The following is a 24,618-nucleotide window of genomic DNA, read 5'->3' on the forward strand; positions in this document are numbered from 1 at the left end:
TGTTGAACGTTCAACACTTCTTATACAGAGAGGAGCTGCTCTGCGCTCCTCCCATCAGCAGAGAGAGAGAGAGGGGAGAGAGAGAGAGGGAGCAGCACCGCGATACATACAACCCGACTGATTCACAATTCCCCTCTCATGTTTCAGAAAGATTATTCATCTCAGTGCGTCTTAATTTATGATTGGTGTGACAGCTTCTCCTCTGTGGGCGTTTTAAGCACCACGCAGTCGGTGTTGGTGCAGATTGAAGTCGCTCTGAGCCGGACTGGACGGTGTGATAAAATACCTGCACTCAGTGACTGTTTATTTCCAGAATGGCAAACCAAGAATTGGTTTGAGTGCAGCACAAGCAGCACTGAAATATCGCAGCAGTGTTATTGTAGTCTATACACTGCCCTACATAGAAGTCCAGGTGTGTTTTTGTTTTGGGTTTAGTGTTTTAAAATGTCTTACATGTGCACGTGTTGGAAACTAGCTGAGGGTTATTGTTACAAGTACTCTACTCAGATACTCAAATACTATAAGTATACTTAAGTATGCACAGCTGATGAAAAACCGCTGACTACAGAGGAAGATCATGTGATTTTACTGAAAGCACCAGAGCAGCTTCTGGAGTAGTGTTGTTATTATTATTATTATTATTATTATTATTATTATTATTACAAGTGCATTTTGCATGGCAATTGTGTTATAAACTCGTGCTTGATTTGTTTAGGTTAGAAGTTTTATATTGTTGTTATGGGCAATTCGTCGTAATGCATCAGCATTCACAGTCACTCACATTCATTTCTGATACTTTACAAGTATAATTTTACTCAGATTACTACTTACAATAACAATCAATTATACTACTGTTGTTGTTGTTGTTGTTGTTGTTGTTGTTGTTTTGTTCTTTTTTGTATAAGAAAAAGATTGTGTGCATCCCTCTGTAGACATTTTTATCCTCCAAAGTTTGTCATACCTTGGTTCTGGAATCAGGATTTTGGAGTAGTTCACACATATACAGCTTCCTGTTTTGTAGATCTTGGCTAAAGAGTGTCTACTGAAGTTAAATATCCGTCAGGTCTTGCCTTTTTGCAAGACGCGGTGATCAGTTCTCCTAAACCAGCTGCGCTGAGGTGAGTTCACCCGCAGTTCACAATGAAGTAAATTTGTCCGCAAATATAACTGTAGGCGATTTCACAAGAAATCTGAAAGCAGAAGATGAAACCTTTAATCGCTTTGCAAAATATCATATTGAGCATCATAAATCAATTGACAAGCTATCAATCGTTCAAGGAAGTAATGTGAACCTTTTGGCAGGCCTGCTCCTGAAAAATATTTACTCTTCCTACGCACTGATTGCTCAAGATTTTGAGATTACCAAAAGTTTTGGTTATTGTCACAGAATGCCTTCTTTAACATGCGATCCCCCCTGCCTCACCGGTGTTTGAAATGCTTGTAGAACATATATGGTCCATGAACATATACAATTGCAAAGCTTTATTTAATGAATGCACATTTTATCCTCTGATGATACACAATTAGGTTGTTGTTTATTTTTCCCAGAAACACCTGGCTGGTAAGACAGCAGCGTTCATAGTTTTCTACACAATCAGTGCAATTACAGTGGGAGTGAGAAGCAGCACTGGTTGACATAGCTGACCTCTTGATTTGTAAATAATATCCACTTACTGTTTGCCAGCTGAGAATGTCTTTAGGCAGGGACAACCCTTCTTAACTCCTGTGTAAACACCTTTCAATCGCTCAGCTACCAACTAACATCTTTTGTGTCCACACACACCTTGATTTTTGGCACGTAAACAGAGAGAGGGATCTGAACTTGGGACGAGTCCAGGTTTTGCTCACCTACACCTGGGGAGCACTCCTGCCAGGATTCAAGATGAAGTCTATTCATTCCCAATCTCAAACAATATCCAGCGCATTCAGCGCAGCGCATGGGCCAAGTGACTTCACCGGGCCAACTTTCTACTTACTGTGTGTAAACACAACAGCACCTCAAATTAAAGATTAAAGCCAGCAAGTTTTAAAATTATCATTGCACGCTCTGGGTGATATTGGATCTGTGCTGATCACTCCCCAAAAAGACACATCAGCAGTTATTAATCTTTCAAATTTTTTGCGTAATTAATCTTTCGTTCAGAGGTTTTAAGCACTGACTGAACTAGTGTGGAAAAGTATTTATGAGCAGAACTTTGGTATTTTGGGTTAAATGCTTATTAGCTTTCTAGGAGAATATGCAGCTGGTTACCTTAGCTGAACAGAATACAAGCTTAGCTTACATTTGTCTGACCAAAGGTAAAAAAAAAAAAAAAAATTCTTAAATCCACCTAACAGCACCTCTAAATATCACATATTGGTTTAACAATCCATAGAAAAATCAAGGTAGTTTGACATTTTACATTGATTTATGTGTTGGAAGAACACCACCACAGTCCACATTAAAACTGCGTGTTGATGTTTTTACACTCTAGTTTTTCTAATCAGCTAAAGCTTCAGAAAGAGAAGGAGACTGTGTTGTATTTAAAACATACCTCCCTGTTTCCACCCTTTTTATTTAGGCGATGCTGAATATAAAGATTTTTTTTTAAAAAGCGTGGAGCATTGATCTTCTCATCTTACTGCCCATCAGAATGCATATTTCTAGTCACTTTGTCAAAGCAGGTTCATCAAGACAGCTCAAGCTGTAGTTCTTGCAAGTTTATTTTTTGCATGATTTCCCTTTCAGTTTGGACAGTGCTCAATATAATCTGAAAATTCACACAGATGAGCACATGAAAGCACAGGAATGCGCTTTTTTTTCATCATTATAAGCTTGTCAGTCCTTCCTAAAGGGCAGTTATTCAAAAGCCTATAGGCCCCCTGTAAGGGCCTTGCTTCTTAATAACACCTGGTGTTAAGGAGATCAGCGGGAGGGTTTGTCAGTACATGACAAGAATGGACACTAATCCCAAGCAATACCCACTGGTCCTGCATGTCTCTTGAGTGGGATAATTGATTCCCACACCCTTCTTAAAACATGCTCGCCCCCTCTTCTCAGACCGAGCAACCGAGAAAACAGAGCTTGTTTCATTCTGGCGTCGAGGGAACACCGCCATGAGGACAAAAGCGTGTGCTTTTTTTTTTTCTTTTTCTTTCTTACTTTCTTTTTTTCCCCTAAAGCTCCTATGAGAGTTGAACTGAAGGCTGTCATAAGTGTTGTAGGTGGTAGTAGAAATTTGTTTGGTAATAGACCCTAATCTCTTCAGGTTGTCTGGAGTATTCCTCTCTTTGCTGTTGCAGATCCTGTAGCTAGGCCTCATCCTGCTTCACAGACCTTCTCTCAGAGCAAAACATGCATATAAGGGAACTAAATGCATTTTCTTAATAGATTAAGACAAGTAATACAATGCAGAAAAAGAAACAAAAGCACACAAAAAAAATTCCGTCAACTTTGTTTCAGCTCCAAGTGTGACCAGAATACTCATTTCAGATTAGAGTGTTAGACTGCAGTGTTACATTTCTTTGCAATTACAATGAGGTTCCCTTTGGGCTTTGAGGTTAGTCTGACTATTGAAATGAGTTGGAATGTAGTGTAGGATGTAAATCGAGTCTGGGGTATTTCCTTGAGAAGGCGAATGCATTCAAAACAATTCAGTGTTACGGCACATATTTTAAGAAACAGGGTATACAAGGCAAATTAGACAATAGGAGGTGATCTAGAAAGATGTAGGCAATTAGCTTAATTCAAGGCAGATTGCATCTCGTAAAAGGTATGCACAGTTCACGCAGAAATATGGTTTTGCATTCTATATAAAATGTCATTTTGAGTAAAGAGCAAAGATTAGAATCCTCCTCCCTCTCCTCGGAGACTTGTGTATTAGCCTTGGTCTGACCTTGTCTTGATATCACATCCCTGGAGAGGAATGTAAATCGTATCCGTCCAATCCCAACCCAGTTACCACCAAACTCCTCGTTCTCACCACCTCTACTCCGCTGCAGGGCCACATGATCTTTTCCATGTACCAGACATAATTTGTGGCTTAGGTTTGGAGGCTGACGGTGCGTCTGCGCCACTCTGCTGTTTCAGGCAACCGGCGCACCATCTGCAGCAGTTCTCAGCATTCAGGATACATACAGGAAGAGTCCGTCTTCGTGGGCTATCACGAGAGCTCTGGAAACCTCCAATCGCATCCGAGACAGCAACAGTTTGGGGATTACTGATCACTACATTTAACATGTGTTTCTTCAACTAGGAAGATTTTTTTTTTTTTTTTTGCAAGTTAAAAAATAAAGGAGCAAAAAGCCCCACTAAAAAACACGCCGCTCTTAATTTAGGAGACACCATGATTGTTGTCTAATTCTAACTCTTGGATTTCTTGTGCAAAAACAAAACAGTAGCTGCTCTCTCTGTTGTGGAACTTAATCCCGGTCCTTCATTTGTGGCAGTTAACCTATCATCCATGCACATTTTCTAGTGAAGTGTTATGACACACCTGAACCAAATTGTATGCGAGCGTGTTGTGGCCTGTCCTCTCCTGAAAATGTTTAAGTATGCACATCTAAGCCACTGCTGCCATGCAACTGCATAATGGATACTTTCCTTCCAAAAGGCATATTTTGGATTGTTTCATTGTATAACAAATTTGTTATGTAACAGCTGTATTAAAACAGTTTTGCTCACGCAAGCCTACATTATGCTTTCTTGTAAACAATGACATTAATATCAGACCGCAGGCTGCTATTGCCCAAGCAGCTTGAAACAATCCACCTCATGGTTTTCCAGCCACGTGTGAAACACCCAGCCTGAGAGGTGTTTGCAGAATTGCAGTTTTCTATTTGCCCTTGAACAAGCATTGCTATTCATCTAGGTTGACTTCATTCGACTGAAGAGAGCACCTAGAATGACACAAAGCAGTCTCAACAGTAAAAGCCAAGACATGTCAGCAGTTCTGTGCCAGGAAACTACAGGTTGCTGTACATAGACAGACGGGATGGTAAATGTATAGTGAATGGGTCGCGGTCCTGACCGGCAGGTGTTGTTGATGGAACGGTATGATCTGCTTTGCTTAGCATTAATGAAACAAGACAGAGTCCAGCCGAGCAGCTGCAGCCGGCGCAAGTCTCCCCCTCTGCTGATTGCAACCTGGGATGACCCCAGGAAAAAGTGTCAATGTGTGGGAAAAGATGAGTGAAGAAGATCAAGAAGACAGAGGAGAAATGAAGACTTTGTTGTTTTCTCAGCAGCTGATAAAAAACACTGCTCCCTGATATGACATGCAAGGCTGTTCCTGTAACGAAAGCTGTTTTGTCTCTTCGTGCTTTCTGGCCCCCAGAGCTTCATCTCACTGCCCTAATGTGTGATTTCACCACTAAGACAATTATCTGAGCCACTCTGAGGAAAACTCTTATGACCAAAGACCTCCACCAAAGACTGTTTTAGACTTGCTTTGACCCACACAGAGAGACAATCATCTATTTGGTTCTCAAGGTTTCAGATCGTGACCTCCTAGGGAGTTGTTTTATTACATTTAGATCTCATTCAGCTCGACTTTAACACTATGTCTACATATGTGTGTAACAGAACGCTGTATATCCACTAGTACCCCTTTCACCGATGTGTTTTTGTCTTTTATTTCTGGCAATTTTAATCTAGTATCTCAGAAAGTATTAGATATGTTTCCCTTCTATGCTAATACTTCTCTAAAGGACTTCTCTTTGAAGCTCTAATAATGTCTTTTAGATAAACTAAGCAGTTAGTTTTAGATTTGTGACTCTACACTCAGTCCAAATCCTCAAACTTTGCAACATGAACTTTCTGGGTGACATCTGATAACTAGAGCAATTTTAATTCATTTGAAGGTACTTGTCCAATTTTTCTCCAATTTGCAAAGCAGATTCCTCCCTCACTATATTTATAACTGGCTTCTAGGTTGAGATCTGGTGATTGAAGGCTATAACACATAGTATTCTCACTCATGTTTGCTTCTATTAGTTTATCCTTTCAAAAATGTCTTTAATCTTTTCGTTGCATCTGCTTGGCCCTCCATTCTGCTGATCGGCTAAGATGCCATATTACAATAAATGACGTGCTTTAGGTGTGTAGTTAAACACAGCAAATGTGACGTCAACGTGAGTTTGAAGTTCCTGATTTCCCTTATCAGGAGGCTTTTTACACCCTGTATTGCCAAGAGGCAAGCGGGGCAGATAGAAACGTCAACGCCTGTGGTAATGCCCATCCTGAAGATAAAGTCAAAGCAGGGGCAGAGCCTTAGCTTTGTTTCCCATGTCTGGAAATCGTCAGAGAAGCACAAGGGAAAGTGATGAGTTGTTTCCAGGTGTGAGCTCGTGGGGCGTGTCACATCTTATTGAGGCAGCACACAGCAAACATGTGGTATTGTTTTTAATGATCATTTACAGGAAAGAGCATTTGTGGTTGCAACACAGCAGAACAGATGAGGACGCAGATGATGATGAAAGAGATCTGTGCAGGCCGTCCCAAATGCTCAGCTTACATCTGTTTTGTTTGTTTTCTTCTGTGCTCGCCAGAACAATCAGAAAACATTATCAAAGTGAACCACCACAGATCAAGTCTGATTTGATAGAAATATTCAATAATGTCAACGACGCAGCTACATAGCTCATTATTTCCTGACATTTAACATGTATTTGTTATCTGTTACTGCATTTCCAACCAATTGGGGGTTTTTTTTAATCTAACTTTATTGAATAGTTTTATCTTTGATTTTATCTTCTTTTATATTGCTTGACATCAGCCTCCCTTCCTTAGAGATATAAAAGTGCTCGCCCAACCAAAATGTGTGCATACACACTTCAAATTTATTTATTTTTTCTATTAAAAGCTCAGTAGTGATAGAAGAACGGATCACAATTCCACTACAGCGGTGACATCTAGTGGTGCTTTTGCATTTTCACGTAGCACAGACATAGTTGAGTGCAGTAGCTGCTTTAAATCCTTAAAATCCTTTAAATCCTTGTTGTATATTTGTTACATCTTATGTAGACACTTTAGTGTAAGAATTAGCATTAACAGCTTCATGTTACACCAGGAAAATATTTGTGGAAAATTGAGTGAAGTAATGAAAATGTGATTAGTTCAGATATTTTTCTATGGCATGATGTTAGCGTGGCTGTGTTTTGTCAAACAGGGGGAGGCCGATGATGCAGAGCAATGACAAGACTCACTTGTCAGACACAACTCCCTGCTAAGGGTGCTTTTCTAAATGTCATCACCATCAGAGTGAGGTCACCATGGGCACACAGAGGTGCCCTGATGTCCTTCTGCTCGCTCCGGGGGAAAACCTGACTAGATGGGCTGCAGGGAATGAAGTAGAGCTGTGAAAGATGGAGAAAAGAAACTGAACACAAGCTCATTTACATTTTGTTAGTGAGCCGGTTATTATAAGAAGACATGTTGATCGTGTGACTAGTTATATGTAGAAATAACAACATGTTTACACTCAAATCTTTAAGGAGCTATTTCCACTTCCTGGTAAGTCTTCTACAAAGTATATTCAGGTGCCATAAGCTTAGCAGGCATCACATTTTTCTCATGTATTTAACATTCACTGGCTTGGCTTCAGTACCAGTGCTGACAGCTACTGACTCAGTCCATAACTGCTCCAAATTCCAGATTTCCACCTCTGTGGTTGCCTAAAACTCACTGACTTTACTGTGCATTTCTCATTTTTATTTAGTTTTTGGTTTTATTTATTTATTAGCAAACAATTTATCTTTATGGTAATAGTAGATGAGTTATTTAAAGCAGCAACAACGACAGTAGGATCCGCAACATTTATCCAACAGTTTGCCATCGTTTTGCTTTAAGAACTGCTTTAATTCGTCATGGCATAGATTCAATAAGGTGCTGCAAACATACCTCAGAGATGTTCTATATTGATGTGATGACATCACACAGTTGCTACAGATTGTTGGCTGCACATCCATGACATGAATTTCATTTTCCACCACTTCCCAGAGGTGCTTTATTGGACTGACATCTGGAGCCTGTGGAGGTCATTTGAGGCTGTGGTGTTTAAACTGTGTTCACTTTGTACTAAGGGGCTCAAAGTTTGCCAAGAAAATATCCTCCAGACCATTGCACCACCAGCCTGAACCCTTGATACAAGGCTGGATTTACCTGTGCTGTCTTGGTGCCAACTGTGTTTATGAAAAATCCCAGTAGATCACCAGTTTCAGAAATACTGAAACCAGACAGCCTGGCAACAACAACGATGCAATGTTCAAAATCAGTAAAATCACCTTTCTTCACCATTTTGATGCTAGGTTTGATCTTCAGCAGGTCAACTTGCCCGTGTCTACATGCACAGAGTTGCTTGCAAAGTTGCATTAATGAGTGGTTGAACATAACAAAGTGACTAGTGAATACATACTGTAGACTAATGCTGCTACTATTATGACTAATACTACATAATAACAACATGATAATAGTAATAATCCGATTTTGATTAATGTCCAAGGAAATAGCAATCTTTAGTTACTGTGGTGAAATATATCCTCTGCTCTTGTTTGAGATTTTTACTTAACATGAGAAAGTTCTCCTGTAGTGCATGTGTTGTAAGCAAGTACATGCGGTACTTAAAATAACAAAAACATAATAAATAAAAAAAACTACTTCTTCTGCGGCATCATTCCTGTTTTAACTTTGTTATTAAATGTTATATTTCAGCATGTTACTAAAAATGAATACATCTGAGCAGCATGTTTACATTAAATGATATCTTGGAGACTGGTCAGTATAACATGTAAAATGACCTTACTTTGTTTTGTTTAGTAATTTTCAATTTGCTTTTATTTAACCTTTATTTTAACCAGGAAAATAAAACTGTTAAGATAAAAAAAATCAGTTTTCAAGAGAGCCCTGGCCAAGAAGGAAAGCTGTACATTCAGATGTTGCTTACAAAATAGCACATATACATACAAATCCATACACCAGTTAAGTCCAGGCAAGGAGTAAAAGACAACAACAAACAAACCCCAAAACGCAGTGTATAAACTTCAGTATCAGTAAAGAATGAATACTTTAGTAAAAGTAATTGTCTAATGATCATATTTAAGCAAAACATTTACAGACTTTGAACTGCATTCAAGTCATTTAAAGCTGCCTTACATTCATCAAGTGAGACTAGCTCCTTCAGTTTTAGATGATTCCAGGAGGAAGAAGCTGCAACTCTTAAGTGATAATGGTTTTGCAGTAGATGTTGTAAAGTTAGTTTTATTTGAAAAGATGTGCTTATCCTTTGCTTGACTTGCAATGTACAACGATGTCAACTAGATGGCGGTAACATCTAGTCTTCGACCCCATTAAAGGTGTTTTTTTCGTTCTGCGCTGGCCTTCAGCCTTCTGCGCCTTCGGTTTGCCAGCAACGTGAGGAAATTAGAAAATAATGGCAGGCAAAGCTGAGTGGCCACTGTGTAGCCAATTAACGAGTCACTGAACCGGCCAGGGAATGGCAAAATGAACGCACCGGGTATACTTATTTTGCAGCAGACCAAGTATGACGGTGTGGAGACCGTAAGAAAGTGTGCAAGACGCACATGGAACAGATGCATTTGTGCAGTAAAGCAAATAAAACCTTCACTTTGTGCAAGCGTATTTTCTGTACAGGGTAGTCACAGCTATCAAACAATCCATGGCTGGGCATGTGTTGATGCTGCTGCAGCTGAAGCTGCCGTACATTAATCCAGTTTTTTAATTTTTTCTGATGTTGAACAAATTCCCCCCAAATTCCAAAAAAAGCAATAATAATGCATGTGGATGTTTACTGAAACTGAACTCACCACTCTCGTAGTTACGATCATCTTCATAGCAACGACAGGTGCTGACTAAAGCACTGAAGTGACTGAACTTAACTAAAACTTGAAGTAGTGAATTTGTTCCCCCCTCTGTATCGCGTCACCAGTCTCTGATATTGCACAACAGGCAGCTTTTTCCTTTCTTCCTTTTTTAACTCCAACGACAAGCATCACTGCCTATAGACAAAAGACCGGTCCACCTCATATCAGCTATCAACAGCCACTTGACACTGAGAAGGGAAAAACCTACAGTCAGCTTTTTAGAGTCAGTGTTGCGGCCAATTTCATCGGATATTTTCGTTGGAATGGCAATCTGACAGCTCATCATACAGATAGTAATATTCTTAAGTGTGTAGCATTAGAAGTGGATGAGGTAATACCTTTTGAGAATAAAAGAAAACTTTGCTAATCAGTGGCTTTTAAACGCCAAGGTGCGCCTAATTTATCGGCTGATGAAGAAAATAATAAAAATTAGAGCATCGTTTTCACATTTTACAATTTCAGAAACTATAGGCTGCTGACAGAAATCCTGAGGTTTTATATATTTTTCAGATTTTAAACTATATAAAAAAGATATTAGCTGTTTATTTGTAGGGAATTTAAATAAAAAATGTTTTTGCTATTATTATTATTATTTTTATTATGACCAGATTTATTAAATTAAGCCAACCCTTCAGCTTGTTAGAAGCACTTCCAAACCTCTAATTTTACATTCATGACAAAGAGGCGCACATAAAGGACTGGAGAGGCTTAATTATGGTCTGAAGCAATTCACACATATTTATTTCTGCATTTTAGAAGCTTCAAGCCAGGGAGTGAAATCCGGACAGGTTGTTATAGCTACGCAATCCACAGGGGTTCCGATGTCTATTTAAAAACCTTCAGACCCTCCCTCTCTCCTTTAAACAACATTATATATCACACACACGCTGCATGCTAATGCCGAGCAATTCTCAGTGAGCACTAAAACACATCTTAAAATTAGCTCATTCTGGTGTTTGAGTTCAAGCTGCCTGACAAGGCAACAGAGGGAACATATCATCAGAATTCCCCCTTTGGCAATACCTGCTGATTGGGTCCTAAAAAAAAAAAAAAAAAAAAAAAAAAAAGCAAGCGGCTTTTAACTTTTAATATTTGGCTCTGAGAGTTCTGCCACGAGCACTCGCGAAAGAGAGAGTTGCCTCTGATTTTTTCTTCTTTCTTTTTTTTTTCTTTTGGAGAAGAGAAATAAAAAATTGCCAGTGCAGATTCGTTTTCGTCTTTTGTTTTTCTTTTTTTTTTTCTTAGTACTTCGGTTAAAATCCCTACGCGGATGAGTGCGCATGTAGGCATTCTGCTTGAGATGTTTTACGAAACTTTAAGGATGATATACCTTGGATGTTTCCTGTTGCTCTGTGGGCTTACGCATGTCATGGCAAGCTATCCTATCTGGTGGTAAGTTTAATTTTCATTATTTCCCGGACAAATAGTGACACATTAAAAAACACGCGGGGATTGTGGATGACCTGTAATTTTGAGTTGTTATAGTTGTGACTGCTTGTCTGTCAGCTGCAGAGCTTTAGCGTGTGGTGACGGTGATCTTTTAACGTTACTTTTTATAATATTATAAGACACGCACAGTGTGACTTTCTAATCAGGTCATTAAAATGACATTTAGTAACCCATGGAAACCGAAAGTATACAGGCGAAAGGATGGGCTGAATTGTAAACGCAAGAGATGAATGAAACGTGCAACTTTGCAAATCGGGAGCAATTTTGATCTCCAGAATGCAGCAGGTGCAAACTTTATGTGCTTGCAAGCGTGTGTCTATGTGTGCTCGTGCGTCCAGTGTGTGTGTGTATGTGTGTGTGCATGGTGATGGTGATGTTGTCATTGTATGTTGCCATGTGTTGTCATTTTTGCACTTACCTCCCGACTTCGTTTTTTCAGTCTTTCTGCCATGTAAATGCCAAAAAGAACCAAATGCGTGACGTTGACATTAATGAAGCAGAGCAGAGCTGCGTTAAAATTATGATAGTGTAATTAGTTAAAAAAAAACAAAAAACAACTACAGGATAATTGTATTTTGGTATGTTGTGCTCTTTTGTAATATTTCAGCTTCATCCATCAGTCTTAGCTGTTATCAAAGCACTTTTAGAAATTAGAAGTCAGGCAGATATATATATATATATATATATATATATATATATATATATATATATATATATATATATATATCTGCCTGATTTCTAATAAATCATTCAATATTTGGAGGACACTTAATCTACTTTTCTTAATGGGTCCCCTGGTGGTAAGACTGATGAGAAACTAATTACATGCTCAGCTGGAAGGAAATCCTGATATAAAAGTGGGCCCTCGGGATGGAGAGATGAGGTGGGGGGCTTCACAAACTACATTTTTATTAATTTTCTTTTAATGTTTGGTTTACTTTATTTATTTGATGCCAGTGCAAGATAAAGTTTTGCATTTTTTTTTTTTTGGTACTTTGGCAAACACCTTGAAATTCACCCTTCATAAGAGTTTTCTTTCTTCTTTTTTTGTGGAGCTTATTATGAATGACACAATGGAAGAACAGTTTTCCATTCTGTCATAGCTGAAACCCTGCAGCAAGCCCAGAGCTAACTTCTGTGTTGATTGTTTGATTTTGGAGGGTGCCAGTGATATAAGGGTCTAACAACAGGGGTAAACATAATGGAAGCAAATTTTGCTGCATCACTCCTCGCCTATACAAATAATGTCTAAGTGCAAAAGTAACTCATGAAATCACTTTTCAGTTCTTTCGTTCCTGACACAATGCTGAACTTTTTTTTAACTTGAAAGATTACTTGAGTGATTTTTCTGTCTCATGGCAACTCATCCCAAGTCAAATAACGTGGTTCCTTTGGGATTGCACTTAGTATGCCTGCATTGTCTTTCCGTTTGCTAACAGCATGCCAGCCATCTATGATCTAGACCTTCTGTGAAAAGCAGCTTACGATGTTTTGCTGACAGAAGCTTGCCTTCAAGTAGCCATGGGAGCTGCATCACTCTCAACCCCTGCACCGCAGTCGTTCTTGGGGATACGGCTCTGCACTAAGACAGGTTCATGTCTGTCTATTCTCGACCTGCCATGACATAGCCTGGCTGCACCCGCCACCCCACCACCTTCTTCACTGGTCCACCCCACCTTAGAAGATAAATACCTGGAGGTGAAAGCTTGCCGCACATTCCTTTTCCCAAACATATTCTCTTGATGTCAAAGTCGGCTCCAAGGCCTCAGGGCCCACAAGTAAAGTGGTAATTCTAAGGCACCCTGCTTGGGCTTGCTGAAATATGCATTAAACCTGTACTGGATAAACTTAGATGAGTGGGGGAAACTTTGTACTGAGGCAAAAAGTCATATACATCATATATATTTTGCTTAAGCATTTATCTGTAACAGTCATCACTAAGGTGCTCCTTTGAAAACAATAGCCTTAAGAGCATGAGTGAATCCTGTGTTTCCTCATTAGTTGTACTAAACATCACATGTGCAACATCTCTGCAAAGCAGGAGAAAATCAGTGGATTTCTTTTTTTTTTTTAGAAAGAATTAAAGAGATTAAAGTTGCCAAGACTCAATAAATACCTAAAATCTAAATAATACAGCAGGTATTTTAAAATAGTTGTTGGAATTAGTATCCAACAACACAGTCTTTTGTGCAATAACTTCTTAAAAAATCATAAATCATCCATGGTGAAACATGCCCCGCCGCCTCTCACGGGCCATTTCCTAACACAGAACAGAGGTGGCAGGGATTACTCAGCCCCAATGAGACAGGCATGGAGACTCTTGAGCCGAGCAGCCTAAGCACACTGACTTACATTGAGCTTGTGGGGTACAGTTCAAGACAGTGACTGGGCAGAAATACCTCTGCTGACCCTCATAGGTGTGAGTACAAGGACCCTGTTGCTGGTTTTCCCAAGATGATATTGCCACTGACCTTCATGATTACTTGCTGTTGAGATGCACACTTGCCAAAAAAATTTGAATGCAGGTTCAAGAAGACACAGAGAAAGAACTACAACTGACAACTCCCTTCATATCCATTAGAAAAAGAGAGCTCTGCTCCTAACCCGAACATCTGTACCAGTTCTTTTTGGGTGATGAACTTTCACCAGTAAAAAAGGGGTCAATTGTAGTAGGAAACTGCCTTATGTATTGTTGTTTGTAGCAGACAAAAGGCAGATAAATGCGATATGTTCTGAAGCATGCCATTGCTCACTTACTGGCTGTCTCATTTATGATGAATTAGGCTGGTCTAGTCTGTAGAAATTAGGCAAGAAATTCTGTTGAAACCAATGTGACTCATTGCTTTGATGTTTTCTTGGGAGAAATTACAGGAGTAACTTATTGGGTCAGTTCATGGCTCAGGAGCACCTTTGACACCTGGCAGACATCCTTAATAATTACAGAGAGCTGAAAATCAACCTTTGAATGTAAAACCTAATTGAGGTATTAAAGGTTGGTACGATGAAAGCCATCAGAAACCGTCAACATGTGGGGTCATTTGACTGTGAGGCTCTTTCTTTTCTTCAGGTTAAAAAAAACCCTGCCCGAGGGCCAAAGTCAGGAATTTGGTAATCTTGTTTTGATCAGCGATTAGTCCTTGAACAGCAGTGAACAGGTCAGCAGATAGTGAGCTAACTGCAAAGCAAAACACTGCACACCTGCTCTTAAGCTGCATTTATAGAGAATCTACATTAACCATTATGACTCCAGCATCGCCCAGGGGATGACAAACTGAACACTCCTTCCAGCATTCAGTCCTTAATAGACAGTTGATGTAAATTAAGGGCTTGTCTTGATTGCCAGCAAGCTACTTTGTAGCTACTCCAAAAGGTATTTGCCAAAGATAACAGGAACTGTGCTATTCAATAATTTGGCTGTTCTGTGCCATTATGAAAGAGTCAAAGTGCTGATTTGATAATTTACCATAGAAGACAATTACTGCAGGCCAGTTATTCATGCATTAAAAGAAAAAATGTCATTTTCATCCATCTGTTTTCCATCTATGCTTCTATCCAGCTTATCCCGGCTGACTTCTGCACCAAGCTGCGGCCAATTTATTAATTTTTATAGATAGATATATAATCAAATGTATTTAAATGGAGAGTTCAGAATCCAAATTCAAACCTGTTAACTGCTTTTATATTGGTAGAAGAGAAGAATTATAAGCCAGAAGTAAATATTTGATTTGCTTTGGAAATCTGTTTTTTAAGTCATTGAGGGGCAGAGCTTTGCTGTTTTTAGGCTAAAGACAAATCGAATCAGCCTCCCACACTTTTTGCACTCCTTAATTAGAATCCTAAGAAAAGTATATAAAACTTTAAACAAAATGGCATAAATCAGTATGCCTTTTGTGCGATGTGGAAATTCCAAAACATGGCCATACAAGCACCCTGCAGCGTCTTTTTAAGTCCTTCTTAAAAATGGGTCATTCATAAAATGGATATCCAATATCTGTGATTACTACCTGCTAAAAGTCTTAATTGAGAGGACACAGAAAATAAAGACAAAGAGAAAGCAATACAGGCACAGAGAGAGCAAGAGAGAGAGAGAGAGAGAGAGAGATGTAATCAGTGAACCAAGTTTGCACTTGTTGTATCCCAGAATACCTTCCTCAAAAGAAAAAAGGAGGGGAGGTTCAGCGTTACTCTTAATACACTCTCTGAAGTTTCAGCATAGGGTTTGCACTCTTATTACCCTAAGCTGAAGGCCTGTTAAGTGTGCGGACACTTAATAACAAGGTGCAGTTTTCCAAGTTGTCAGCTTAAGGTCTATGAAGACCTCTGGATGCATAACGGACTTTCATCTTAAACAGAAACACTGCCTGCTTCTGAGACTGCAGGGCTGCAATTTCAATACACACAAAGGCCAGGTGCCTGCAGAGAGGGTAGTTGAAGGGATAAAGAATGGACGTCTAATGGTAGCATCTGATACAGAAAGATAAACACACACAATCAAACGTACTCAGACGTAAAATTACACTGCACCAGGAGGGAAATTAGTCCCCCACTTGAGTGGTGTTATATCAGTAGATAAAGATGCAGACAGATAGGTAGATAAGATATAATTATCCAAATGCACTGACAACACGACTTCCTTTCTGCTTGTAGGTCACTAGCAGTTGGCCACCAGTACTCATCACTGGGCACTCAACCTATCCTTTGTGGCAGCATACCAGGCCTGGTGCCCAAGCAGCTGCGTTTCTGCCGGAACTATGTGGAAATCATGCCGAGTGTGGCTGAGGGGGTGAAGATTGGCATCCAGGAGTGTCAGCACCAGTTCAGAGGCCGACGCTGGAACTGCACCACGATCAATGACAGTCTGGCCATTTTTGGTCCAGTGTTAGATAAAGGTAATGTTACAAAGCACACAGTTTTCTTTCCTGCTACTTTTCTGTCAAAAACAGCAATTTGTAGAGTCCTTAAGTCTATAAAGATATTTTCTTGAAGAAATGCCACTTATCAGTAAAAAGAAGGCAACACTTTTTGCAGAAAGAAAACCAAACTATGCCTTTCTTTGACAGGAAAAGATGACTAGAGTAAAGTAGTATTATTAGCTTATGATGACTCCACTGTCTTTGAATATGCATTTGAGAATGTCTTAATCTCTGCAAAGTTCTTGGAAGTATTTAGCTCTTTAAACCGACTGAAAAAAAGAGCAATAAAAGTGACTTATTATGTCTCTCTGCTGATTAACTCTCCCATTAACAATTCTATATTCCCTTTGTCTTATATTTGCATTAGAAGAGCTGCACTCCCAGCATGCATCATTCATTATGCTGATTCAAATCCTTGTTTAAATAGACTTTAGACTGAACAAGTCTCGGGGGTCTGCGTGCATGCAACGATGTACACGATTAGCCTAAGTCGAGTGAGTTCTGTCTTGTTGGAGTTTTCTTTAGGAGGGGATCCCCTGTGATTGCTGGTATTTTCTTCTGATGTACTTTACCCAAGAGATGAACTGAACTGAAGCATAGAGGTTTTCCAAAATACATTTTTAGCTTATGCAGTGATAATTTTCAGGCATGTGTCTAATTGTGAGCTCAGGCAAGAGAAATCCCCATTGCCCAGAAAACTAGCCATAAAACCAAGAAAGAAAGAAAGATGATATATGTGTATGTTTAATAGTTAATGCAGTTGATCATAATAAAAATGTTAAAGAGTGAAATATTTCTTAGTAATTAATGAGGGGCTAGTGCAATATTTAGTGTGCAGACATAAGTGTGATCTTTTTACTTTATTCCATCTCCCAGCAGGAAAGCAAATGAGACTGTTTCCCAAAACATCAGATTCACACTTTGATTGGATAGTTGAATTCTTCTTCCTGATTTCTGAAATGAGTTAAAATCAAGAATGCATGCAGGCCCCAGTGGCTGAGGGTCATGATCCAAACTCATCATCTAGTTTACGGAAGACTGATGTAAACACAAGGGGGCCGGGGGTCACGTAGGGCAATTGCTTTTAATAAACTCTTGAGCCAGTTGATAGAGGAGGCTGGAGTTGAAGTAGGTGGCTAACGATAGGGGTTCTCAATCCCACTGCTATTGTGGTGCAAAATGCCACCACGTCTTTCCCTTTGCATCCCCTCCCAGGCCTAAATTGCAGGGGTACTGACTGGAAAGAGAAGGCGGCTACTGGGCTCTAGTAAATCATTTTGATTGGATTAAGGTCACTCAGGCCCTTAATAATGTGAGAGGTCAAAGTGGCTGGATTAAGTGCCTTTGTCAAAGGCTGAGGAGACTAGCTCAGGGGCTCACAGGCCTTTGATAGGACTTAGTAGGAGAGAGCTTCCATTTCATTGGATTTGATTGATGCTAGTGTTTGTCCATGCAACCAGGCCATTGTCCTCACTGGTGTCAGTTTGTCTGAAATTCAGATTCTTGTTAGTCAGTTTCCTCCTTCCTTTTTGTTGCCAGATTTGAAAGGAAGAGTAGGCACCTTTATTTGCTACAGAGGCTTAGTTACTGTCAGTTCAGTGCATCACTGCCCGTGTCCACTTCAACTCCACTGAGAACATTAGAAGTTTGTTTTAAAGAAGTGGATTAAGAGGGACTAAAGGAGTAAAGCCTTTACAAAAAAGAAGGCAATGTAGTAAATGGAGTTGAACTACAACTAAAAAATCAATTGAAATGAACAGGTTGTGCATTTTGAAGATAAGTTTAATGGGTTACATTATATGCACATAAAAATGCTCTTACTCAGTGTGAACATACATTAGTTGACCACACAAACAGTCATCTAAGAGTATTATTACTTTAGAAAAAGGCATATCTTATATCATGTTCTCTCCTTACACATGGTCTAAACCTCTTTTTTTCTCCACACCCCTGCCTCCAGGCTATGTCTGCGTCAGTGCTCATTAATTTACATTAACTAAAGTGTCAAAACATGCACCACTGGAATCTGCCTGTGATGAAAGGTAATAGAAAGCTGCACAGGTGTTCCTCAGTCTGCAGAGCCGATCCCAGAGCTATTTCGGCATTCTTGGTATTTACAGAAAACCTGACTGCTATATGGGTATAATCAGTCTCCAGTTTATGACTCATGTGATGGGATTAGGTTTCTTTGCTATAAAAAGTGGACAGTCACAGTTTCACAAGTCTTAACACCCGTACAGGAAGTCAATTTTTCTTTTTGAAGATAATGAAGTTTACTGGAAATTCCTATTATGTAATTTGTTAGCGATACTGAAAAGTTTGACACTATTGTAGTTCTAGCTTGTCTTCATTCACTGTGGGCACGTTTGCACTGGCCAGGATGCTTTGTTTCCTAGGAAATACAGATACCTAAATTGATCTAAATTATTAGGTTCCATCTAAACTAACCAGGAAAAGGCCAGGGGATGTGGGTTGTGACCTATGACCTGAGGATGAGAAAGAGTAACTATTTAGGATGAGCCAAAAGGTCTCTGCATTTCATGAGACGTATGTCTCTCCATGCTGGGGGAGGGAAGCTGGCTCACCAGTATATCATTAACTCTGTGCAAGAAAGAAAGAAGGGATGTGGTAAATGGAGTTGATGGGGGGACCTTAGCCCCACTCCCTGCTGGGCACTGCTCAGAGCACAATATCTTCGCAACCATGAGATTAAGCAGGAGAAAAAGTGCTTTTCCCCATTCACACGCCCTTTAGATTGTTTTATTAAACCATTTGAATAGGGATTTCCCTGTCTGCCGACAAGCAGGGTCCAGCCAATGCATAGTTCTCTGTTGCTATGACTTAACTTGGTCCCCACTAATCACTAGCCAGGGCAAATTTCATATAAAATATCTGGGGCTATTGTGGGACTAACACAGCGTGACAGTGGCAACACAATAGGGGATTCAACCCCCCAGCAGGTTGTAGGGACCGCTTGGCCTGCCAGAGTCTGGCAAAGTTTGGTGGAAAAGCATTGTCTGAGAAGAAATACCACAAATTGGTCATAAAACTAAGGAAAAGCAATGAAGCTAATGTCACAGGTGGAGTTTCCAGGTACAGTGAATGCTGTCAGAGGTGGATTTAAATCCAAATGAAAACATGCGTTTAAAAAAATGGGTTATTGTTCTGATTAAGTTTTCATTAGTACCTTCCAGTGAGTTTTTACTGTCGTGTATAAATGGGCCACACACAAACCGTGATACCATACCATCGAAACTAAATTCAGAATGTGAGACAATTTTGTGAAAGGTGTTGTATGTTTATAGTCAATATCAACAAAAAAGGTAATCTGATGAATCAGAAGCTTGCAGGTGGGGCAAATGTGGGAAATTTTAAGCAAAGCTCTTCAAAATTTTTGAGATATTTCCATTTTCTTGAATGCATTTTCATTTGATAACACCAGGCTTTGTGAAGATCTTGTAAAGCAGCTTGTGAAAAATTGTAGACACTATATAAGAAATCTATTATTTCACACAGAAATGCCAGGATATTTTTCGTGTGCTTCAATCCTTCTCCACTGACTATTTCACACAACATTTCACTCCCCTCACATAATTTTATGACAAGTTCACAGAATATCTATGCTGATGACTGTGCGCTTTTTTTTAGTAGCACAGAAGTATGTTCAAAGATATTTTCAGACACAAATGTTAGTTCCAAAATCCTTTTTTGGCATTTGAAATTAAATCTGTTTTCTAAGTCACTTCAGATGTAATGTAAGCCAAACACCTTAGATATTCACTCAAACTGAAAAAACAAAGCTCATGCTCAGTCAGCTTTAGATGAAGCATGGTGATGTGTAATTAATCACTGTAGACAGTTCCTTCATGGCGTAGTCTTTGGCTACTTTGACTTTTCATGAAAATGAAACAACACCAAATAAAAAGAAACGTGTTGGATTCACAAAGTGGGATTTGAGGAAGGAGAGCATTAGTTCAAATGTATTTGAACATTAGTAACCTTGTGTGTATACAGTAGTGGTAATGAAATGGGTGGTGAGGGATGCCAGTAGACCTTTTCTCTTGCATCATTGTTTCTAATGCCCTTTAGTCCTGGAACTGGTTGGAACCTGCTGTAAGGGAGGAGCTCGTTCTCCCCTCAGCTTTATATGCCTTTACTTTTTTTTCTTTTCTTTCTTTCTTTATCATTTTTTGTTCTTCAGACAGAAACGTGCACTGTTTCTATCAAACACATACTCAAACACATCTCACACAGACAGTGCAAGATTTCAATATTGATCTTAAACCATTTCTTTTACTCTTTTTTTTATCTTTAGTGTGTTCAGTTCATGTTTACTCCTGAAGTTTCCACTTCATCCTGTCTCTTCTCTTTCTTTGTCTTTGCTTGTGTTTTTGCAAGACCATACAAGTACATATATTCAAAGCAACCACTCCGTCTTAATGATTCATGTTAAAGCAGCTGACAAGGAAAGGATAGAAGGAAAGTCTTTCCCTTTTTGGAATGGTATATCTGTTCGCTAAAGACCCATCTCCATATTGTGTCTATGAGCTGTCCCCTCAGTGTGAGGCTGTTTCCTAACCTTTCAAAAGCTTAATTGAGTCTCTTAATTATAGGCCTGTCAGGCCCGTCTCTTCCTCTCATCTCTCTGGAAGATCCTGATCCCTCTGACTCATCAGTTAGCTATGTCAGACAGAGACGCAGAGGCCTTGCTGGCCTTATTTAGAGACAGGACGATTGATGTCTGGTTAAATTAACCCACACACTGTTGCGATATAGTAGATACAACCCAAATACAAGCAGCAGACAGGAGTAAAGGTCTACTTAGTTTGTTTGATGCTTTCTTGTTTTGTTTGGTTGAAGATGTTTGCTGCCAGCATATGTTACATCTTATTAAATTTACACATTGTATATATTATATAGTATGTATTAAAGCTATATCTTTCTTATTAATTTTTATTTAAATTTAATATAAATTTAATTCTGGAAATACTCAAGAGATACATTATCCAAGTGATCCTTGTCTGTCTTTGTCTTTCCAGCCACTCGAGAGTCAGCTTTTGTTCACGCTATTGCCTCGGCGGGAGTGGCGTTTGCGGTGACCCGTGCCTGCGCCGAGGGTTCAGCCAACATCTGTGGATGTGATACACGTCACAAAGGGCCCCCTGGTGAGGGCTGGAAGTGGGGTGGCTGCAGTGAGGATTTGGAGTTTGGAAGCATGGTGTCCCGGGAGTTTGCTGATGCAAGAGAGAATCGGCCTGACGCACGCTCAGCAATGAACCGCCATAACAATGAAGCAGGGAGAATGGTTAGTTCTCTTATTCGTGTTTTTGCTGTGTCTGTGGTAGCAGTTCTTCTGCTTTTAAAAGCTATATTAACTAAACTTTATTTTTTTTTAATCTGTAGTCTCTCAACGACAACATGTTTCTGAAGTGTAAGTGCCATGGACTCTCTGGCAGCTGCGAGGTCAAGACATGCTGGTGGTCTCAGCCTGACTTCCGAGTTGTTGGGGACTACATGAAGGACAAGTATGACAGCGCTTCTGAGATGGTGGTTGAGAAACATAAGGAGTCCCGTGGATGGGTGGAGACCCTGAGACCCAAGTACAACTACTTCAAACCCCCTACAGAGCGCGACCTGGTTTATTATGAAAGTTCACCCAATTTCTGTGACCCCAATCCTGAGACCGGCTCCTTTGGCACTCGGGATCGCATCTGCAACCTGACGTCCCACGGCATAGACGGGTGTGACCTCTTGTGCTGCGGCAGAGGCCACAACACGAGGACTGAGAAAAGAAAGGAGAAGTGTCACTGTATTTTCCACTGGTGCTGCTATGTCAGCTGTCAAGAGTGCGTGAGGGTGTACGATGTGCACACCTGCAAATAGAGAGGTTTTCGTCTTTTCTCACCAAAACATAATGACTTCACTGGGTTGAAGAACAAATGCAGATTCCCACCTGCAAGACCAGAGAGACTGTAAAGCTCTGTGACATGTGCGCGGACAAAAACACAACTGCCTCGTGTTTTTGTTTTGATGCTACAAAGAGTGAGTCTCTGCCTAAATTAACTGAAACAGCTGAGTAGGTGTCAAAGTCCACGGACATCACCCTGATGGATGGATAGTTGTGATGATGGCAATAATGTTGATATCCGTACCGAGCATGAAAAAGGTGTCCTGATGTAGGAAAGGAGAACTTGACAAACACCATATTGGTGATTTTTTTTCCCAGTGTAGTTACTTTTAATCAAGAATAGTCCAGCACTGCCAAAGCTTTCAAATCTGCAAGGCAAAAAAAAAAACATTAAAAAAAAGGCATTTCGTTGAAAGTGAACGTTTCCTTCAATGTTTAATCATCTCTTGTTTTTGCAGTGAAAGGTAACAAGAGTTGTGAGCAGGTCACATGATCAGACACTCAACACCATGTTTTCTCCTCCTCGACATGACTACTTTTTTACGTATTTTTGAACACTAACACGATCATTGTGTGCGTGAGTGTTTCTTTTACAAAGTGTTATATGTTACTGATGTTTGGGTAAGAATGCACTTGCACCTGAGTGAATGTAGTTGTTTGCTGTGACGTGTTTACATTCTCAATCTCTTAAGCTAACCAGTTAATATCTGCTTTAAACCACTAATTTTATTCGCGAGTAGAAAGGAAGCCACATCCAACAAGCGTCGGCAAAACGAGAATATAGCACGCAGTCTGCACATGTCCTGAAAGGCCAGAGAACACCTGGATCAAAAAAACCCATCAAGAGTTATGACCAAAGACCAGAAAAGAGCCTCCCCATCCACCAATTGAGGCTGTGATAGTCAGTACCATTGATGAATATGAAGCATGTTCTCCTTATTCTTAACAGTATTAGTGATGTGCCACGTGACTCGGTGTGGGGAAAGCTGTTATTTATTAAAGGTGTATTCCCATATACACATATAATATTCCTTTCCTTTGATATTTAATCAAATAGAAGCGTACTCCCTGGTAAACACAGGACATATGGTAATTTAAGAAAAGCAAAAAAAGAAAGCAGACAAAGCTGTATTTTATAAGCTCTCAATATTGCAGTGTAATTTGCAGTCGCTGTAATGTGATGACCAAAACATGTGTATGCGATCATCCTCAGCCGTGGCTTTTTGTTCCCAAACTAAACAACAAGCAGCATCACTGAAACTATCAATACTTCCTTTGTTTTAATGCTGCTACGATAATATGTGTACGTGTTTAGGTCCTTACACACAGTTTGTCCTCGTCTGTCTGTCTGTCTGTTTAATATGTTTATTCTTGGCATGTATTGATTCTTTCTGTGAAAGAAATCTATTATAAGTAGTTTGGGTTAAAAAAAAATGTGAAGTTTTACTAATTTTTGCATACAGTTTAACCAAATAGACCAGAATAGAGTTTAATATGTTATTTTAGTCATCTGTTACCTTGTAGTCATGCTAAAACATCAGGGCAAAGATGAAACACGTTGTGCTCTCTTAATTTGAGAAGAAATACAAAATAAAAAATTATTTTTACTTATGTGGAAAATATAAAACTACTGAAAGCTGAGACAGAAAGTTACATAAAGTTTATGAAAAGTGCGTTTCACTGATTGCCTCCACTGTGGAGGAGTGTGTAGAGTTTCTCATTAATGTTTACAGCTAATGTAATGCTACGTCTCAGGCGTTTAGTTCAAAACCACCCAGGATTCGATGACGTCACGACTGAAAATATCAATAAAACAGCCATAACCAGTTTCACATTTTAGATCATTTTTAGCAAACTACGCAGCAACCAGCATTCATACTACAAGAGCTGTTACAGTACACTTTTTCTGGGAGTGATCGCCTGTATGGATAATTTGGTTCGTTCTAATTTGTTTTTGTTAAGTCTTTAAATCCAAAGTTTTGTACAAACTAGTTCTTGTGTTTTTATGAATTTCTAAAAGCTGATGTTTTTTTATAATTATTTATTTTATGCTATGTACATATTAGTAATTAAAAGTATATATTTGCGGAAATACATGTTTTGAAATGGTGTTGTGTGACTTGTAACTTGTAGCCTTTTTACCTCATCTCTGTTGTTCCACTGACTGGATACAGGTGTTTGTCCTACTGCCTGTAGTAGATTTCTAAACGTTAACTCTGTAACACCAAAATAAAAAAAAATATTTAAAAAAAAAGTGGTTGAAGATTTTTATTAATATATTTTAATGTCAACATTGATCTGTCACGAGAGCTGAGAAATTACTAAATCAATGGCCATGAGTGCTCAGTTTTGACTTACCTGAAGAGAGGCCAGTGGTCACTGAGGACAGTATAATGCATGAAATATTGCTCTTGTCTGGTATTTATTCTTGCTGTCCATGCACTTATATTTTAAAAACATGCACAACAGGTGTGGAGCACCCTGAATTAC

At 39.4% G+C, this 24,618-nt stretch overlaps 1 protein-coding gene across 2 annotated transcripts; it reads left to right on the forward strand.

Annotated features, from left to right (window-relative positions):
• The first annotated feature begins 10,971 nt into the window (after nt 1–10,971).
• wnt3a (wingless-type MMTV integration site family, member 3A) lies at nt 10,972–24,349 on the forward strand. Of its 2 annotated transcripts, none has more exons than XM_006786335.3 (4): nt 10,972–11,250; nt 15,955–16,196; nt 21,260–21,525; nt 21,624–24,349. In XM_006786335.3, exons 1-4 carry the CDS (start codon nt 11,129–11,131, stop codon nt 22,101–22,103), a joined length of 1,110 nt encoding a protein of 369 aa, XP_006786398.1. In that variant the 5' UTR covers nt 10,972–11,128; the 3' UTR covers nt 22,104–24,349. The 2 variants fall into 2 exon arrangements, with proteins under 2 accessions (XP_006786398.1, XP_087687674.1); XM_087831548.1 differs by lacking the exon at nt 10,972–11,250 and adding an exon at nt 15,516–15,585.
• The last annotated feature ends 269 nt before the right edge of the window (nt 24,350–24,618 follow it).

Source organism: Neolamprologus brichardi, chromosome 18, assembly GCF_056152115.1.
Source record: "Neolamprologus brichardi isolate AB-2024 chromosome 18, ASM5615211v1, whole genome shotgun sequence".
NCBI lineage: Eukaryota > Metazoa > Chordata > Actinopteri > Cichliformes > Cichlidae > Neolamprologus > Neolamprologus brichardi.

Bases quoted from the DNA above. Each gene is read 5' to 3' on its own strand.
- wnt3a (XM_006786335.3), top strand. From the start codon at position 11,129: ATGAGTGCGCATGTAGGCATTCTGCTTGAGATGTTTTACGAAACTTTA. The intron at 11,251-15,954 runs GTAAGTTTAATT...TTCTGCTTGTAG, and splicing joins GCAAGCTATCCTATCTGGTG to GTCACTAGCAGTTGGCCACC. The intron at 16,197-21,259 runs GTAATGTTACAA...TTGTCTTTCCAG, and splicing joins TGGTCCAGTGTTAGATAAAG to CCACTCGAGAGTCAGCTTTT.